At 39.0% G+C, this 17,073-nt stretch overlaps 1 protein-coding gene across 5 annotated transcripts; it reads left to right on the top strand.

Annotated features, from left to right (window-relative positions):
- Nucleotides 1-1,702: 1,702 nt before the first annotated feature.
- LOC139984900 (uncharacterized) lies at nucleotides 1,703-15,633 on the top strand. Of its 5 annotated transcripts, none has more exons than XM_071999024.1 (13): nucleotides 1,703-2,739; nucleotides 8,751-8,789; nucleotides 9,456-9,518; nucleotides 10,168-10,268; nucleotides 11,184-11,266; nucleotides 11,387-11,466; nucleotides 11,842-12,003; nucleotides 12,189-12,316; nucleotides 13,298-13,371; nucleotides 13,904-13,983; nucleotides 14,263-14,381; nucleotides 14,786-14,880; nucleotides 15,399-15,627. In XM_071999024.1, the coding sequence occupies exons 1-13, from the start codon at nucleotides 2,685-2,687 to the stop codon at nucleotides 15,571-15,573; spliced, it is 1,254 nt and encodes a 417-aa protein (XP_071855125.1). In that variant the 5' UTR covers nucleotides 1,703-2,684; the 3' UTR covers nucleotides 15,574-15,627. The 5 variants fall into 5 exon arrangements, with proteins under 5 accessions (XP_071855125.1, XP_071855126.1, XP_071855128.1 ...); XM_071999025.1 differs by lacking the exon at nucleotides 1,703-2,739 and adding an exon at nucleotides 2,778-2,943 and having other exon boundaries at nucleotides 15,399-15,624; XM_071999027.1 differs by lacking the exon at nucleotides 1,703-2,739 and adding an exon at nucleotides 7,116-7,144 and having other exon boundaries at nucleotides 15,399-15,624.
- Nucleotides 15,634-17,073: the final 1,440 nt, after the last annotated feature.

Raw genomic sequence — 17,073 nt, 5'->3', positions numbered from 1 at the left:
GGGTAAGGAAGGTGGTAATTCCACTGTAGGCGTTTGTCACCTGTATCAAACGATACTATCGTCCTGTTTTTGGTGACATATTTGCCTTACTCTAGAGATGAAACATGATGCTAACCAACTCGAAAATCATTTGTGATTCCTAAAGCCAAATCTCGAAAGAGATACTTTGAACAGACTTTATGTTAATGAAATAAGGGTAAACGACAAAGACATATGAATATATATAAATGAAAATCGTAATGAGTTGGAAAATCAAGAACAGTGAAAAATCTTCCAGCCTCTACCGGGATTCGAACCCGGTCATCCCGCTCTGTACGCAGACACCCTAACCACTAGGCTATGGACGCTGATTGTATGTCCAGAGTTTTGAAACCGGTAATTTTTCTTCCATGAAAAATAAAGGCTGTTGAGCAAGCTAGGTAAATATATAATAAAAATGTATATATAAAACTATCGATCGAACTCAGTCGAAACCTCAAAGTTTTTTGTAGTCTTTTTTTATTATTATGTACGCTTAGCATAAGATTAACATGGCGATGCTATGTAAATTTCGCTCTACGTAAGTGCACGTGTTCGAATGTAAATCAAATATATGAACATGCATGTCATCTCAAAAATCCATGTTTTCGGCAAGAAATACATGAAAGGTCACGTGAGGTAGCAAAATGCAAATTTTGCAGTCTTTGTGTACCAAACGGCCACTGTTAAAGACTCGGACGTACCGTAGTAATCCAAATGAGTTTAACTTGATCCTCGTTTATTAGAAAGTATCAAGTTTATGCATGGATGTAAAACAGAGTACAGTTGTATTCGAGTGTGAGAAGGGAGTGATGGGGAGGGTGTGGGGGATGGCAGGGCGGAAGGGAATCAACATATACTCATTGATAATGAAGCCATTCTTGCCGATTGTGTCAGTAGGGAGTCAAAACAAACGGAACCATTCGCATATCCGAAATAAATAAGTAAATATCTTCTTTGTTTTTGAGACAGTAATTGTTACATACAATTATTGAACATGTCATTTAAGAGTGTATACGGCATCCTCCTTGAGTAAATCCATAGAAAGAATCAAGCAGCATGTAAAGCTCTTTTATGATTGCATATAGTGTTTATTTTCAGTTGGAATTTCTTACAAGAATGATTTCCCTTTTAGCATTCCTCCCATTTCATGGAGTATAATTCTTGGATCAACATATTCTCTAATCTTCCAACCACTTGAAAGGAAATGCAAAGAATGTTTCGATAGTTCACATGTTCTCATTGGTTTATTCCTTCCTTTTGATTCAGACTTACAACAGCTCAAAGAATACTCTGTAACATGATGTTTTTTCAAGATTCAATAAAGTTGCATGAATAAATATGGTCAGGTGATGAAGTGAAAGTAAAGCAGAGTTCTGGATGCGTTTTGGATTAATTTTCAAACCCATACTCTATATGAGAGGCGATTCAAATACACTTTTCAAATCAGCAGAAGAAAGAGGAAACTTTATCTGTATTCCGTTCATCGGAAACTTATGCAAATAAATATTTCATTGTCATAGAAATCTAATATACAATGTTCATGGTTCAGTTACGTACCGGCAAATGGTATACCGGGAAGGGGGGGGGGGCGGCGGTGAAGGGCGGGTAGCTATGACCATGAAAGGGATGCTATGGCCTCCTATAACTTATGTTTTATATGAGTGATTATAGCTGTTGATGTAGTCGACCATGTCATAGTGTTGACTTGTATTGCACATATAAAAGCTATTGAAACATCCAAACCCCGTCCTCGTCACCGTCCCTTCCTCATTACCATTCAGTCTTTCAAAATGCAACAATTGTAAACGGCGTGATCAAGTTGGCTGTTAATAGATCAAAATTTGATATTTATAAAGATGATTCTAATATTTTGTATTAAGCTAAATACACACTTCTGTATATGTGTGGAACATTTTGGAGTCATTTGGGGGCTTGGGCGGGGGGTGGGTCCTATCCACGCAAATGCCGCAGTTTCAGAGGATAAAAAAGCACATCAAGTCACTGCGGACTAAACAAAGTCTTGTAGTTGACGAATTCCCGATCCCCGTGTTTTCCAAATCTACTTGCATAAACTCAAAACCCTATGAATCCTGTTTCGGGTTTCGAATAACCGTGCTATTTCCAGCCATTCAGATCCCTAAATAAGATTAGTCTGTTGAAGTTAAAGTGTTTGACTTAATAAGCATTGTCCCTTCCTCAATCAAAACGGTACTGAAATGTGAATAGGCATTGTTTGTTGAAATTTCAGGCTTACTCCAGTTCATGATCGTCTGCATAGAATATAGTTGTAAAGGGAGACAACTTACAACAAGACCTCTCTTACGAGCATAATCTTAAGCAGCCTTTTGTGAATAAGAAGATTTCACGGAATCCGTTTGTCTTTTACTGCTTGCTTCGAAGTCATCGATAGTATCAGGGCATAAGCCTATTGTACATTAACGTCTTGGAAGGAAGCGACATTCTTACTGCTTGCTGCAATGTAAACAAAGACAAGCGTGAGCTTCTTGTTAATAAATATATTCAGATATGTTGTTCTAATGAGAGTAAAACAGGATGAATAGAGATTTCGTTGAAAGCAGTGTCGTTCACTGTTACCAATAGATTGTATCCAACCAACAATATCAAATTAAGCTCGAAGTAAGTTAACTCGTCTAGTGGCTCAGATGGTAGAGCAGTGGACTGGTAACCCGATGAAACTTGAGTTCGACTCCATCAATGGTTGGTTATACACGTTATAAATTTCTTTTTCTCTTTCAGTAGTCGACGCTGAAGTCTTGATATATTAATTCAACCACATAATTTACTAGCTAACGTGGTGGCCGATGCTGTTAAGAGGGTGACGAAAGACTCATTCCTCGTCGGTCGTGTAAATCGTGGCTAGGGTTCAAGACAGGCCTCTGGCGATAATACCTTTGGCTGTAGGTATGGTACTTTTTGTGGCTTAGGATCTCGTGCCATGTCTCCCTTGTTGTCGCAAAAGAACCCGGGAGGATGCGCAGAGGGTCGGTCAAATCGACCAGAAGCGTACTAGGTGGCGTGCGTGAATCCTTGCCTTTGGCCAGAGGTGGTGACATCTCTGCGACCGGCATGCTTGCAGCCACCGTCCACTGAATACGTGGCCTGATGAGGCGCTATTCTCCTAAAAGTGAATCTACGGATGCCTTTAAGAGCCATATAATTATTTTGTATTAAAAAAAACACCCTGTTTCAAACTAGCGCCATCGAATTCCTTAAAAGCCGTTTTTTTTATCTTGTCACTCTGAAGGTGAATGAATTCTATTGCAATGGGTTATTTGTGGTAAGTCAGCAAAACATTCAAACAGTCATGCGGTTCACAAGGGTTTGCAGGAACTTAATTAAACTCATTGTTTGACATAAATGTGTTGGCAAAGATTTACACTACCTACACCAAAACAAGCATTATATTCGTTACAATGCCAGAGACATACAAGCCAGCAAGACCATGAGATAAAAAAGTTAACATACATAGAATTCAATCTATATCACTTTTGCAAGAAACAAAAGTGTCAATATGTATGTATGTATGTATATTAGATCCTCCTGCAAGCAGGAACTCGCGAAGAAGCCTCATTGGCTTATCAAAGCCGGAAGCTGACCGAAGCCAGTCTCTTACATTCATATTTAACGTCCATGATTATGAATTGTTAATTGTCAACAACTCTGTAACTGGACGACATACATTAATCTGGGAGTGACTCGAACCGGGCATCTTATGATTGAAAGGCACCGGCGTTAACCACTGAGCTAACACTCCGACTCTAAGGTCCAATATGGTCCAACTCTAAGCCACACTCTAAGCCATAGTGTTGTAGCAAATTCTCATACCGGATAGTAGGTAGTTTCGGAAACAGTGATTCTTAAGAAATTTGTTTGAGATTCAAAAAAAAAAAAAAAACACGTATTGTGTTTTGATAACTTCAGGAACAAAATTAACTTTCATATGCCGTGGACCTTAAACAACCATTGCTCGCAGTCTAGCTAGGGTTGTATTCCTATAACACAATTACTTATTTTTTGTTGTTTTTGGAATGACCCTTTAAACAGTTGAGGTTCACTAGTTAAAGTGACTGGTCCTTTTAGTTTAGTACACAGCCCATCGGACTGGTTCCTCAGGTGCACTACAAAACTCAATGGGAAAAAATTAAGATTATATGGTCTCAAATGACAGGAATAGTTCATTGGTAGAACACCAGCGCTGTCACCTTCGGAGCCTATTTTTATCCGTTTGAAGATAAGCACTCCTGGTACATCACTCTGTGAAGGTGACTTAGTAGGGAAAAATTCACCTTATGCAGAATATCTCTGTCTAGATTAGTTTGCTCTAAGGTCTCTGGACTTGGCACCAGACTTTGGTGGGTTAAACCTGGTTTTATGAGCGCTCAACCATCCCACTTCCCTCAGAGCAAATTGCTGGTGTTGTTTGTAGCTCCATCTGTCTGAATGCCTTTGAGTTTCTGCATAGCCAGATGATGTAGCTCGCTCTGAGTGTGATATTGGCTGCTGTATCGGTTATAGCCTTCTTCTTTCCTTTAGGGATGCCCAAGGATGCAAGACATTTGTTGACTGATGTGTTGCAAAAGCCTCTGCTTCCTACTTCTATCGGAAAGTAGTATGTAGACCATCCTCTGCTCTCGCAGTCAGCCACTAGGTCTTGGTATTTACACTTCTTTCTAGCATATGCATTTGCCAGATTCTCCTCCATAGGAACTGTAAGCTCTATGATGATAACATTCTTTGTTTTCTTAGAGAAGATGGTGATATCTGGTCTCTTAGCGGTCTCAGTAATTTCTGGAGGGAACACTATTTGCTTGTGTTCCTCATCCATCAAGAATATCCAGTCATTGGCCTTCTTCAGGATGTTGGTTGGCTCTGTCTTTGGAAGTGGCAGGACTGGATTTCGGTACGTTGGGCCATCAGCTGTACGAAAGGCTATTGTAGAGATGAAGTCCAGAGTCTCGGATGTATTGAATTTATTCTGGTTTGCCTCTACGATGTACGGTGCCAGACCTGATGCAATTGCAAATTATTACAAATTTATTAAGGACAAATGGTGGTGAATGCCATCCAAGGGTGCTCTGTTGCTTAAATGAAGTTTAACGAACGTGTTCTGGTTGACCTCAAAACCAACGGATTAACATTAACTATAAGAACTACCATGAGGAGCCGACGTCACCATCAAGTTAGCCTAAACGAATATTCCAGAAATAAGTATCTTTAACGAAACATATCTTGAAAAATACTGGAATAGCTACAGAAACATTATTGGACTCAAAGTTGTCTGTTTTGTTTTGTATTATAACATAACAAAACTAAAATTCTGCCTTATTCATTATTTAATTGAGTTATAAAGTGTCAGCAAAATCTATCTGTCGATCATTCTCCCATGATTGAATACCGGGGAGACTTTTAAGAAAAGTCACCCAAGAAAGAACCTGGGCACGAAAACCAAACTACCGTACGTCTGATCCGCTCTCAACCCCAGGCCCCTTGCATCGAGACTGTGTGATCATCGTGGGGTGTGTATCACAATTTTCCTCGAAAGGGAACAGATACTACACATGATCTTCGGGAATGTCTTCAACTCTTCGTTCGATCTGTTAGTTGTACACGATTCAGGATAAAACTAGTTTGATCTCGGAAGAATATTATCCGATTCCTTGTTCTTTATTCTATTTCAATGAACTACATTCGGATGACAAATGAACAGATGAAGATAACTGCCATTAATGGAATACCAAGTATTCCCCATTATGTCGAACACGTAACTCACTAATGGACTTTATCGATACTCAATGACGAACCACATCTGCCTTATTTAAAACAAATTCATAACAATGGATATTAATGCCATTCACGTGGTCCATTTGCTTTCTTACTTCTCAAACCTGTACGACAATATGTTTACATACGGAAGCGTAGAAGGGACATTGCATTGACGCGTTACCAACTTGACAAAACGACAATTATCTGCAAATTGACGAGTTGTCGAGATGGTAACGTGACAAAAATCAGAAAATTGACGTTTTGATGAGATAACGGATCTCGTCAATGCAGCAATTTTCTGCAAATTGACGAGTTGCACACTTACTACCATCTCGATAAAACGACAAAATTCAGAAAATTGACGTTTTGACGAGATAACGGATCTCGTCAATGCAACAACTTTCTGCAAATTGACGAGATCCGTTATCTCTTCAAAACGTCAATTTTCTGAATTTTGTCGTTTTGTCGAGATGGTAGTAAGTGTGCAACTCGTCAATTTGCAGAAAATTGTTGCATTGACGAGATCCGTTACCTAGTCAATGCAATGTCCCTTCTACGCTTCCGTATTTACTCTATATGAGCAGTCGAGACTTCACAGTGAACGTTTAGCTCTTTAATCGGCTTCGGTAACACGTATGAAACATTCAATTGATGTATATATAAAATTTTAAAAAGACGTTAAGCATATGGAGATTAATTTACTCTTACTTGAGGTACGTCGGTGAGGATCATTTGCTTTCATTATTATCATTTGCTGCAAAATCTAATTTGGTAGCATATTTTCTCGCAATCTGGGAAATCAAACTCGACCTCATCAAGGAAACTTACGGTCCCTGAAAAAGCACCGTGTAATGGTATTCCATCGGTAGGACCAGGGACGATTATATAAGAAAACCCCTTTCATGGGTTCCAAATGAGCAAAATAGAAGACTGAAAATTAAATTCGTTTACAATTCGTTATTTGTACAAGTGAATAGATCCAGTAATGTTTTTGTATTACGCTGTTTGGTCAAAGTAACGCAAACCCGGTCACGATATGGTTCCAAGCGGTACCATTATCTGGCAACAGCACTAAACTCCAATGGCGTGCGCAAGGAGGGAGGGCGGGAATGCCCCCTCCTCCACACGATCCTTCAATCGCATCTGGCTGTTTCCATAAAATTTCAGCCTCCTATACCTTATTTGCCGCTGCTACTGGCATATGTTAATGCTTGTATACAAAATAATTCTCTAATAATATATTTACCCATCTTAGAAGAGTCTTAGTTAAGGTAGCAGAAGCACACCAACCATCATCAGGTGTCTATGTGATAGAGATGAACGACATACCCTCCAAAAGGTAAAAACATGTTTATTCCACCCTGCAGGGAAATAGCAACTTAAAAGTTCTTTGACAGACAAAGGTGATGGCTTGAACAAAATCAAAATATTACAGACCGATTCTCATTTGCTTTGATTTTTATAGACTTAGCCTATTATTTATTGCAGTACCTATTTTCCGTTATAAAGTTGGGCTTCACAAAATAATGGTGGATCGAACATGTTGAATTTCTGAGCATGTACCTAATAAGTTATGCTTTCATTCTTCAGTGTCAAGTGTGTAAATTTAGCTTGAAATGAAAGAAGGTAAAAATGAATAGAGAAAAAAAGAATTGCTAAGAGAAGAGCCATTTTTCCACCTCCTGGCAACACTTTGTCATCATGACTAGACAAAATGACACACTCATGACACAAATTTAAATCCTGATATATTTCAAAAATTTTTCGATATATTCCTTGAAATTGGAACGTTTTATCTCAAAATGGTCAGCAGACTATTTTAATCTCAAAATATCAACTTTTTTGAAAATTCGGGATAATTACATAGTTAGGTGCTACTATATAAAGAAGTAGAGTGTATGAGGGCATAAAGAAAGGTCCAATTAAACTGTTGAATGATTTCGGTGTTTCCTTCAAACTTTCGACATTTTCGACATTTCGAAATTTTTAAGGAAAAAGCCAAAACTTCAACGTCCGGAAGCCTTATTTGTAATCCGGAAAAATTTCGTGAACTTGATGAAAGAGCTGACAATTACATATGGGGGCTTACATTCCCTCCCTAATATTTCCATGAAATATATATATAGGCCAGCCACATATTATATAATCGATGATGTCAAATATCACTAAGTGTTTCACTGGTCAAGGCACAACAACGGGTACATAACCCGTGGTTTGCGACGATAATGCTAAAAGAAATGTATTTTGACTTCGCGACGCATGCGCACATATCGTTGCGCTGCTGCAAGTCGATGACTATCCTTATAAACTAAAGCGATTAGAAACAGTCCGTCTTGTTTACGGACGTAAAGATGCTAAGCAACAGCCCACGAGCGTCATCGAAACCACTACATGTGACGCGTCTGCGCGCATCCATCTATAAAACAGTCCACCAATGTTGTAAATCACGTAGGCCTATCTGTTATAGCGTGTTAACGCTTTGCGGTATAAGTATGTATATGTACTCTTTGAACACTCTCTCGTCAGGTCGGTAAATTTGTAACTTGCAGTTACAGTAGGGAGTTGTTATGGAAAAAACTCCCTGGTTACAGTTAAGTGATAAAATGGATGGGTCTGTTTCATCTTTTCCTCTTGGACAGGACCAGACTACCGTAAGGAATGTCCTCATCTGCCTCTTTGTCACACAGTCAAGAACGTCCAGATGCGCTCTGCGTTCTATAAATAACACGAATTGCGTTCTTACAACGCGTAGATGCGTATACCTATATCCTATTGCGTAACAAATAAAACCAATATTGTTTTGTTTACAGTAAACTTACCACGTACCGCACAATCACTTCATATTGATACATACAGCGATCCAGTTGTGTTATTATCTCGAAGAGCTTTAACCATGCTACTATCTCTTAAACTATTTCTGATCTTTCTGCCATTTCTCGTTGAAGGATTTATCAACATCATCCGAGAATGGCTAAATGGAGTCAGTGAGTACTTGCACCTATTTTCATAAATTTGTATCGCTATGTTAACAGAATATGTTAATGAAGCAAGATCGATGTTTGCTGTCTCCGATATAAACAGGAAGTATTCCCTTGTAAATATTATAAGAAATAGTCCACATCCACGGTGGGAGGAGGAGGGAGTGGGGTTGGTGGGGGTGGGGGCAGGCGGAAGGGTTGGAACCGGTGATGCCTTTTGTATCATGATTATAGCATAAGCAATATGTAAACAATCCTGGCTGTGTTCATATTATTTTATCGCCTGATAATTTTACGGAAGGGCTATATGCCCGTTCTCGGAATCGATGTCCCATTCGAACATTACCTGGTAGAACTGAATAAGGCTAGCATAGCCTACTTGATTCCCAAAGTGAGGGGCGAAGCCCGGACCCGAACCCTGTTTTAGTAGCCCAACTTATCTTTGGCCCGGACCCTTTGTTAATAGTTGCGCAGCTGCTCCCAACTTTCAAAATATAGCCGCCTCGTAGGTAATGGATTAATCCAGCGTTTGGATTACGTACGGTTTTAATAGGATTACATATCTCCTAGATAATATGTACACTATTGTCATACAACATGTGGCATTGTATCACTCGCTCTGCAGGCATAATGTGCTTGTCGTCATATTTGATTTGGTTTTGGTTTTTAAAGAAAACGGCTCCTGGAAGACTATGACTAGGTTGATAAGAAAACTGCGGCGTCAGAACCGACGAGGTTAGTTAAAATGATCTAGTCAGTGAGTTATATATCTTATTTAGTTTACTTTATGTCTTGGTTATTTGATATACGTACATATATATATATATATATATATACGTATATATATATATATATATATATATATATATTGTCTTCTTCACATCAATGGATTACAACATAACTAATAAGATATTGTATACATTGTACATATTGTATATATTGTATATGTTGTATATATTCCAAGTTGTTCAGAATCTGTATCGTTTAAAATGGTACACTGAATCAATCGGAACATTTCAGTCAAGCATTTTAACTCGAGGAACAGTCTCTGTCGCCTGAATGCTATAGAGCTTAAAACAACCATTTAAAGAAGAGATCGCTATATAACATGTATACGAGATCTCCGTTAATGACCAAATTGATTCGTCCGTAAAGTAACATTTGAAAAATATTTCATATCCATTGTAGATGATTTGGTTATAAGAGCATGGCTTCTATTTCTGTGATTTCTGTTAATAAATATTGTACAAGCATTTGGTGACAACCTGGCTTTCATCTATTCCACCCCCCCCCCTTCTCCATCCCATCCACAGTAAGTTATGTTCTATAAAACAGAACCTGTTCACATAAACTCTTCCATAACTTTGTTATTCAAAACTTGTAGAGAGGATTCGTGATCAGCAAATAAGAAAAATCCTTCGTTATCTGGAGAAGATCAACAAGATGCAGACAAGAACAACATCTCAGGATCTTCATAAGACCATGGTAATGTCACACATATATTATATAGGCCGGATAGACACCCTGGTAATGTCACACATATATTATATAGGCCGGATAGACACCCTGGTAATGTCACACATATATTATATAGGCCGGGATAGACACTCTGGTAATGTCACACATATATTATATAGGCCGGGATAGACACCCTGGTAATGTCACACATATATAATATAGGCCGGATAGACACCATGGTAATGTCACACATATATTATATAGGCCGGGATAGACACTCTGGTTATGTCACACATATATTATATAGGCCGGGATAGACACCTTGGTAATGTCACATATATTTTATAAGCCGGATAGACCTCCTGGTAATGTCACACATATATTATATAGGCCGGGATAGACACCCTGGTAATGTCACACATATATTATATAGGCCGGGATAGACACCCTGGTAATGTTACACATATACTATATAGGCCGGGATAGACACCCTGGTATAATGTCACATATATTTTATAAGCCGGATAGACACCCTGGTAATGGGTATTGTCATATGTAAATGTTATCCAAAAAAAAAAGAGTAAAGAAAATGTTGTTATTATGGGCTGTATAAGAAGAAACTTCCTCCATTGTAGTTTGAGCCCTATATAATCCGAAGGTGCAGAGAGCCAGGTCTAATAGCCGCTGGCGACAGCTCTCACGACACCGGACCCCTAATTAAGATATCTTCCGAAATGAGCATACAGTGACCATTCTTTATCCATTATTTTCCCGGGTATCTTCCATAATTTTCCAGTGCCCCTAATTAACCCTAGCCCCCGAAGCAGTACTCCTTGATCACTCTCTCGTCAGGTCGGTAAATTTGTAAGTAACTTGCAGTTACAAGTGATAGAATGGATTTGTCTGTTTCATCTTCAACTATTTTGTTTTCCTCTTGGACAGGACCAGACTACCGTAAGGAATGTCCTCATCTGCCTCTTTGATATTTCTCAATCAACCACTGACCTTGGAATGACCTTGACCACGTGAGTACTTTCAATTGGCATTTGCTTCCTTCATAACAATTTACATACTGTTCTGCTATATCGAACTTCTTTACCTAAACCGTGCATTTATTAATCAGGTATGTTTTGATTTTGTTGTAGCGATAAACAGAAGACCGGAAAGGAACTTGTTCTTTATCGACCACCGGCCAGTTTACTGAACCTTCGGATTGATGTTACCGGTGAGTTGTCCTATTATGTTTGAATGTTGCCCATGGGATAGTACAACGTGGAGGAGGGGGTGGAGGTGGGGGGGGGGTTGAAAGGGGATGGAGTTTGGGGTACGGAAGAGATTGGGCGAAAGTTGGATAGTAATTCAAACATCGTTGATTGTCGCTGATATTTTCACAAATCATCAGTTATTCCTCGAATTTAAAATATACTTCGATTTACAATATGATAAATTTTAATAGATAAACTCTGCCTCGTCTATGTGCTGTTCTAGTGAGACAAATAAAACCCCAAGATGACTTTATATCATTATTATATATTCTTTAATTCCACTGACATCTTAACGTGCCCATTTGGCAATCAATTCTCTCTTGTCTTTCCAATAGCTGCATGTGACCTTGCTCGCGTGTTTCAAACCATGCTTGCTGCTGTCCATGCATCACAAACCACCCGTCCTGGACACATCAACGATTATCCACCTACAGGACTGGAAGTTGTGGTTTATAGACCTCGCAGCTTCTTTCATCTATTGACCCTTGACCTCACAGGTGAGGCAACATCCTATCAAGTTAATAAGAATACTTAAATTCTGAAGTCGTCAGTTTGTGTAAGAGCTATATCGCCTAAGATGACAGAAAAAAAAATGACTGATTGATTTGAGCAGAACATTACACCAACACAATGAAATATGTTGTTAATGTCAGTCCATTATGTAACTTCTATTTTGATTTAGTTGCCTGTGACATTGCCCGGATGTTCCAGTCTCCATCTGCTGCCCTCATTTACGTAGAATACATCAAACTTAGAGTCCTCAACATCCATGCAGAGCTCCTTGATGGCTCTGATGGTGTTCAAACACAGGTGAGGACATCTTTGAAATATGAGTTGTTCTTTTAAAGTCTCAATACCCGTTTACTGATGAATTTCGGTAAACAAACTTCCAAAGTAGATTCGGTGTTTCTTATTCTAAATGCACTCTGACCAGGTGGGTTGGAGAAAAGCTGTCGCAATCGAAAGAAAGAAATTTATTTGCTGTTGCCCTTATGGTGCGAACGATTTACCGTAAAATCACCGCGACCGCCTATGTCAGCATGTTCATTTCACAAATGTAAACAAAATAGTCTACACATGCGGCCAGATCAAGACAGCCCTATACTCGTATTGTCCACTTTTTTTACAATTACACGGAGGAAACGTCTAAAAACACCTGTTTATTCATTGCAATGGAAGGAAATGACACAATTCTGCAAGCTACATTGGTAAGACCGAGACAAAGATACTACTCAAGAGAAGGGACCTATAGCCTAAGACAGGCTAGCCACGAAATTAAAAGTAGTCCTAGGTATTACGGTCGTAAACAAAACAGAGAGATTTGATTGGCGCATGATCAGTTCGTCAGGGCTTGCAAATTGATTGAAATTTGTAGAATCTACGGACTCGTTAAAAAATCTGGCAAATTTTATTCAGCTCAATTCAACTCATGAATATTGATATTGCATAGAACAGTGTCATTTTTAACTGAGCTTCATATCCAGTAAGCTGGAAAGGTCGAAGTTTAAATTTGGCAAACACGTACTGAGACTTTAAATACTCTTTCATAACACCTGCATAAAAAGAAAACACATGAGAAGGTTAATAATATGCAACTGCGTATTCGTCAGTCATTACCAACTGTAGTGTGGTATTATCACAGTTATTACACGGCTCTTAGGCAGCCACGCAAACCAAGTCTCTCAACCGGTTATTACAGTTATGTTCCATAAAATGTATGACTGTAAAATGAGTTCGCTTTTAAAACTTTTCGAATAAGAAACTGGATGTCTTTCCTTCATTTGTTGACAGATTGTCGCTGATGAAACAGTTAGTGTGGACAGCGAGAAACAATCTTGTGATGACATCTTTTCTCTCAGAGAAAGGTAAGACAAGACACCAGCTATTTAATGGTTGCACAATTTACTATTTAATCGAAGTAGTAAATAGTGGGGAAATGACTCCTTCTGAAAGGATCAAACATGGCTAGCGCCCTGTAATTATAATAGCGACGGTATACCGGTGCTGTGGCCGAGTGGATAAAGGCGGTGGCATTTGAAGCAATGAGGCTTAGCAATCGAGAGGTTCCTTGTTCGATACCCGGCCGGGTCATAGTAAGGTGGCTCAAGTTCATCCTAGAGCAATCTACGGTTTTCCCATCTGAAATAACTTTCTAAATTGAAAGGATTCCAAATGTGAGTTAAATGTTGAATTGGAAGCCACCCGATGTGTTAGTTGTAATCCATAAGCCATTGAGGATTTCTCCCACATCTGTGGTCGCTTCAGCGTCGTAAAAATAACTTCTGATTATTATGATGATTATTATGATTATTATTATTATTATTATTATCATCATCATCATCATCATCATTATTATTATTATTATTATCAATATTATATTATTTGTGTACTTTATAGCTGCAACCAACAGCAGACTGACGTCACTACTGGACAGGGCAAGTCCCATGAAAGAGACGTTGAGAAAGAAGGTTCTCAGGGTAAGCTTAAATAACTTTATTTCGTATGGTTATACATCACTATTATTCATGTCAATTGCTTTGTTTGTTTCCGATATTGTTGTACTCTATCTTGTAGGAAGATGCATAATGTTTTAAACACAATAAAATGGAATGACAAAACAAATTCCTGAGAAAGGAAATTTACAAGAAAATGAGCTTGTTTTGAGGCATGGAACCGTCACCAACCTTCATTACGGTCTTCACTTCTCTAATAAATATTCATTACTTTATAATGCGACTGAATTTTTGGCCCAACAGCTTTCCTTTTTGACGAAGATATTGCCAAACTCCCTTACGCCGAACCAATGAGACCACAACAACTGGTCAAGTGGGCGGGGCTTAAAGACGTAACTGACCCTGGCCTCGATTTAGATCAGGTATATATAGACGAGAAAAGCTCTACCATTATTCGAAAAACTTTTTTGTTTTTTTTCTCCGACAATACTTGTACATAATTTTTCCTATGATGGTCAAAGGTGTCGCGAATCTGTTAAATTAATTAATTAGAAGACAAAAGGGAACTTTGTGTTCTTCATGTCACATTGGCGAAGGAAGGGGATGGTAATGAATACATTTCATATTTTCAGTACTATGATTATTTTTTATCATTTTTCTTCTATTTGTGCCTCTTTCATATTGCAAATGATGACGTTTTTAATAGTTATGAATACAGTTGAATGAATAGTTAATATAATATTTGCGAACTGATCCATTAATACTTTGCAATTGAAATCTTTCTCAAAAAGTTGAAAATTCAAAGTTTATGGAATTTATCTATCAGCAGGTTGAAGGCTGGGACGTCAACGATATGTTTGCTACAAACGAGGCTGACTTTGGCTTCAAGTCAACCTTCGATGAAACCTTGTCTGAGTACACGTAAGTGGGTTTACGTCTTACATTCTAGTAAATCATGATCTCGGAAAACGTTTGCTCCGCTTCGTCACAGAAAATAGAGAAAATATTTCAAAAGCGGACTCGGTTCAATGTATGCTATACTTCTACGGACCTTATGTAGTTTCTCTTCAATTCATTAACAGTTGGGAGTCTGACCCCGTGACCTCACAAATTTTTGCCGATTTCTGACGTCACGAAAATTCAAATCTTGCCCGCTAAACAGAAAACTGGAACATAATTTCTAAACGATATTTCTTCGAGATAAACCTTCAGAATCAAATACCTAGTTAATTTCAAGGAAACCTAGCACATCTCCTGTTTCACCACGTGGTAGAAATGTCCGTTACAGTTTGAAAATAGTAACGAAACTTACGTTAACTTTCTTTTCGCTCAGTACTGTTTTTTGAATTTTGAATAATTGAAACGGAAATTAAAGTTAGTTTACAGTATGTATTATTTTTGACGATAGTTATTTGAAGTTCGTGTCTTGTCTGCTTCAGGACCTTACTGGTGAAGGAAGCTACACCAGATTATCAGCTCAGATGGGAGAGGGCCTGTAGACTTGCTGATGAGATCGAAGGAAAGAAAAAGGCCGAGCAAGCGAACCGGGCCAAACAACCTAAAAAGCGTAAAAAGAAACGCCATCGGTCAAAGAAATCAGGCTGTCCTTATTAATGAAAAAAGGAGAAAAAACTTTTAAAAAAAAGGATAATCATAATAAAAATTGTTTTGTTCTGTATTTAATTTTCGTCTCCAAAAAATAAATTAAAAATATATGTGTAGTTCGATTGTTTTGTCTTTATTTTTGTAACATGTACTCCGTCCAGGGAAGTATTTGCCCATTTTTAAAGAATTTTGTAGCTGCTACAGGAAGAAGGTTCAAGTGGATTGTGAGAAAAAGATTGTGAGAGTCAGATGTAACATTATTAATGTAAACAGATTTGTTCCGAAGATATCCAGTTCAGAGCGGTGTCATAGATGCCATAGCGAGAGAATAGACGAAAGCAAAGGTGATCGTCATCTATTGTATCGAATGCCGCAGAGAAGTCTTAGAGTACAAGAAAGAGTTCCTTGCGATGATCAAGTGTATAAAATATCGTTATGATCCTTCAAAAGGACAGTCTCGGTGCTGCGGTAAGGACGATATGCAGACTGCATTTTTGCATTGAGAATATTGTCAAAAAGATACGTCTTTTGCATTGGCTAACACTGATGAGACTTAAATCTGCTAAACTCTTGATCAGTAAGTTACAAGCACAGCCTACCTACAATGTCCCGTTACGACAGTCAAGTCACATCTGGTCGCATTCAGTCCCGCAGTGTGACAGGCTGTTGAGCCGATTAATGTAGTCAGTTACAAGCACCGCCTACCCACAATGTCCCGTTACCACAGTCAAGTCACATCTGGTCGCATTCAATCCCGCAGTGTGACAGGCTGTTGAGCCGATTAATGTAGTCAGTTACAAGCACCGCCTACCCACAATGTCCCGTTACCACAGTCAAGTCACATCTGGTCGCATTCAATCCCGCAGTGTGACAGGCTGTTGAGCCGATTAATGTAGTCAGTTACAAGCACCGCCTACCCACAATGTCCCGTTACCACAGTCAAGTCACATCTGGTCGCATTCAATCCCGCAGTGTGACAGGCTGTTGAGCCGATTAATGTAGTCAGTTACAAGCACCGCCTACCCACAATGTCCCGTTACCACAGTCAAGTCACATCTGGTCGCATTCAATCCCGCAGTGTGACAGGCTGTTGAGCCGATTAATGTAGTCAGTTACAAGCACCGCCTACCCACAATGTCCCGTTACCACAGTCAAGTCACATCCTACCCCGCAGTGTGACAGGCTGTTGAGCCGATTGATGTAGTCAGTTATAAGCATTGCCTACCTACGATGTCCCGTTATGACTGTCAAGTCACATCTGGTCGCATTCAATCCCGCATTGTGACAGGCTGTTAAGCCGATTAATGTAGTCAGTTACAAGCACTGTCTACCCACAATGTCCCATTACGACAGTCAAGTCACATCTGGTCGCATTCAATCCCGCAGTGTGACAGGCTGTTAAGCCGATTAATGTAGTCAGTTACAAGCACCGCCTACCCACAATGTCCCGTTACGACTGTCAAGTCACATCCTATCCCGCAGTGTGACAGGCTGTTCAGCCGATTGATG

Source organism: Apostichopus japonicus, chromosome 17 (assembly GCF_037975245.1).
Source record: "Apostichopus japonicus isolate 1M-3 chromosome 17, ASM3797524v1, whole genome shotgun sequence".
Lineage (NCBI taxonomy): Eukaryota > Metazoa > Echinodermata > Holothuroidea > Aspidochirotida > Stichopodidae > Apostichopus > Apostichopus japonicus.
The sequence above is the reverse complement of the archived record's forward strand: the minus strand, read 5'-3'. Positions and strand labels throughout refer to the sequence as shown.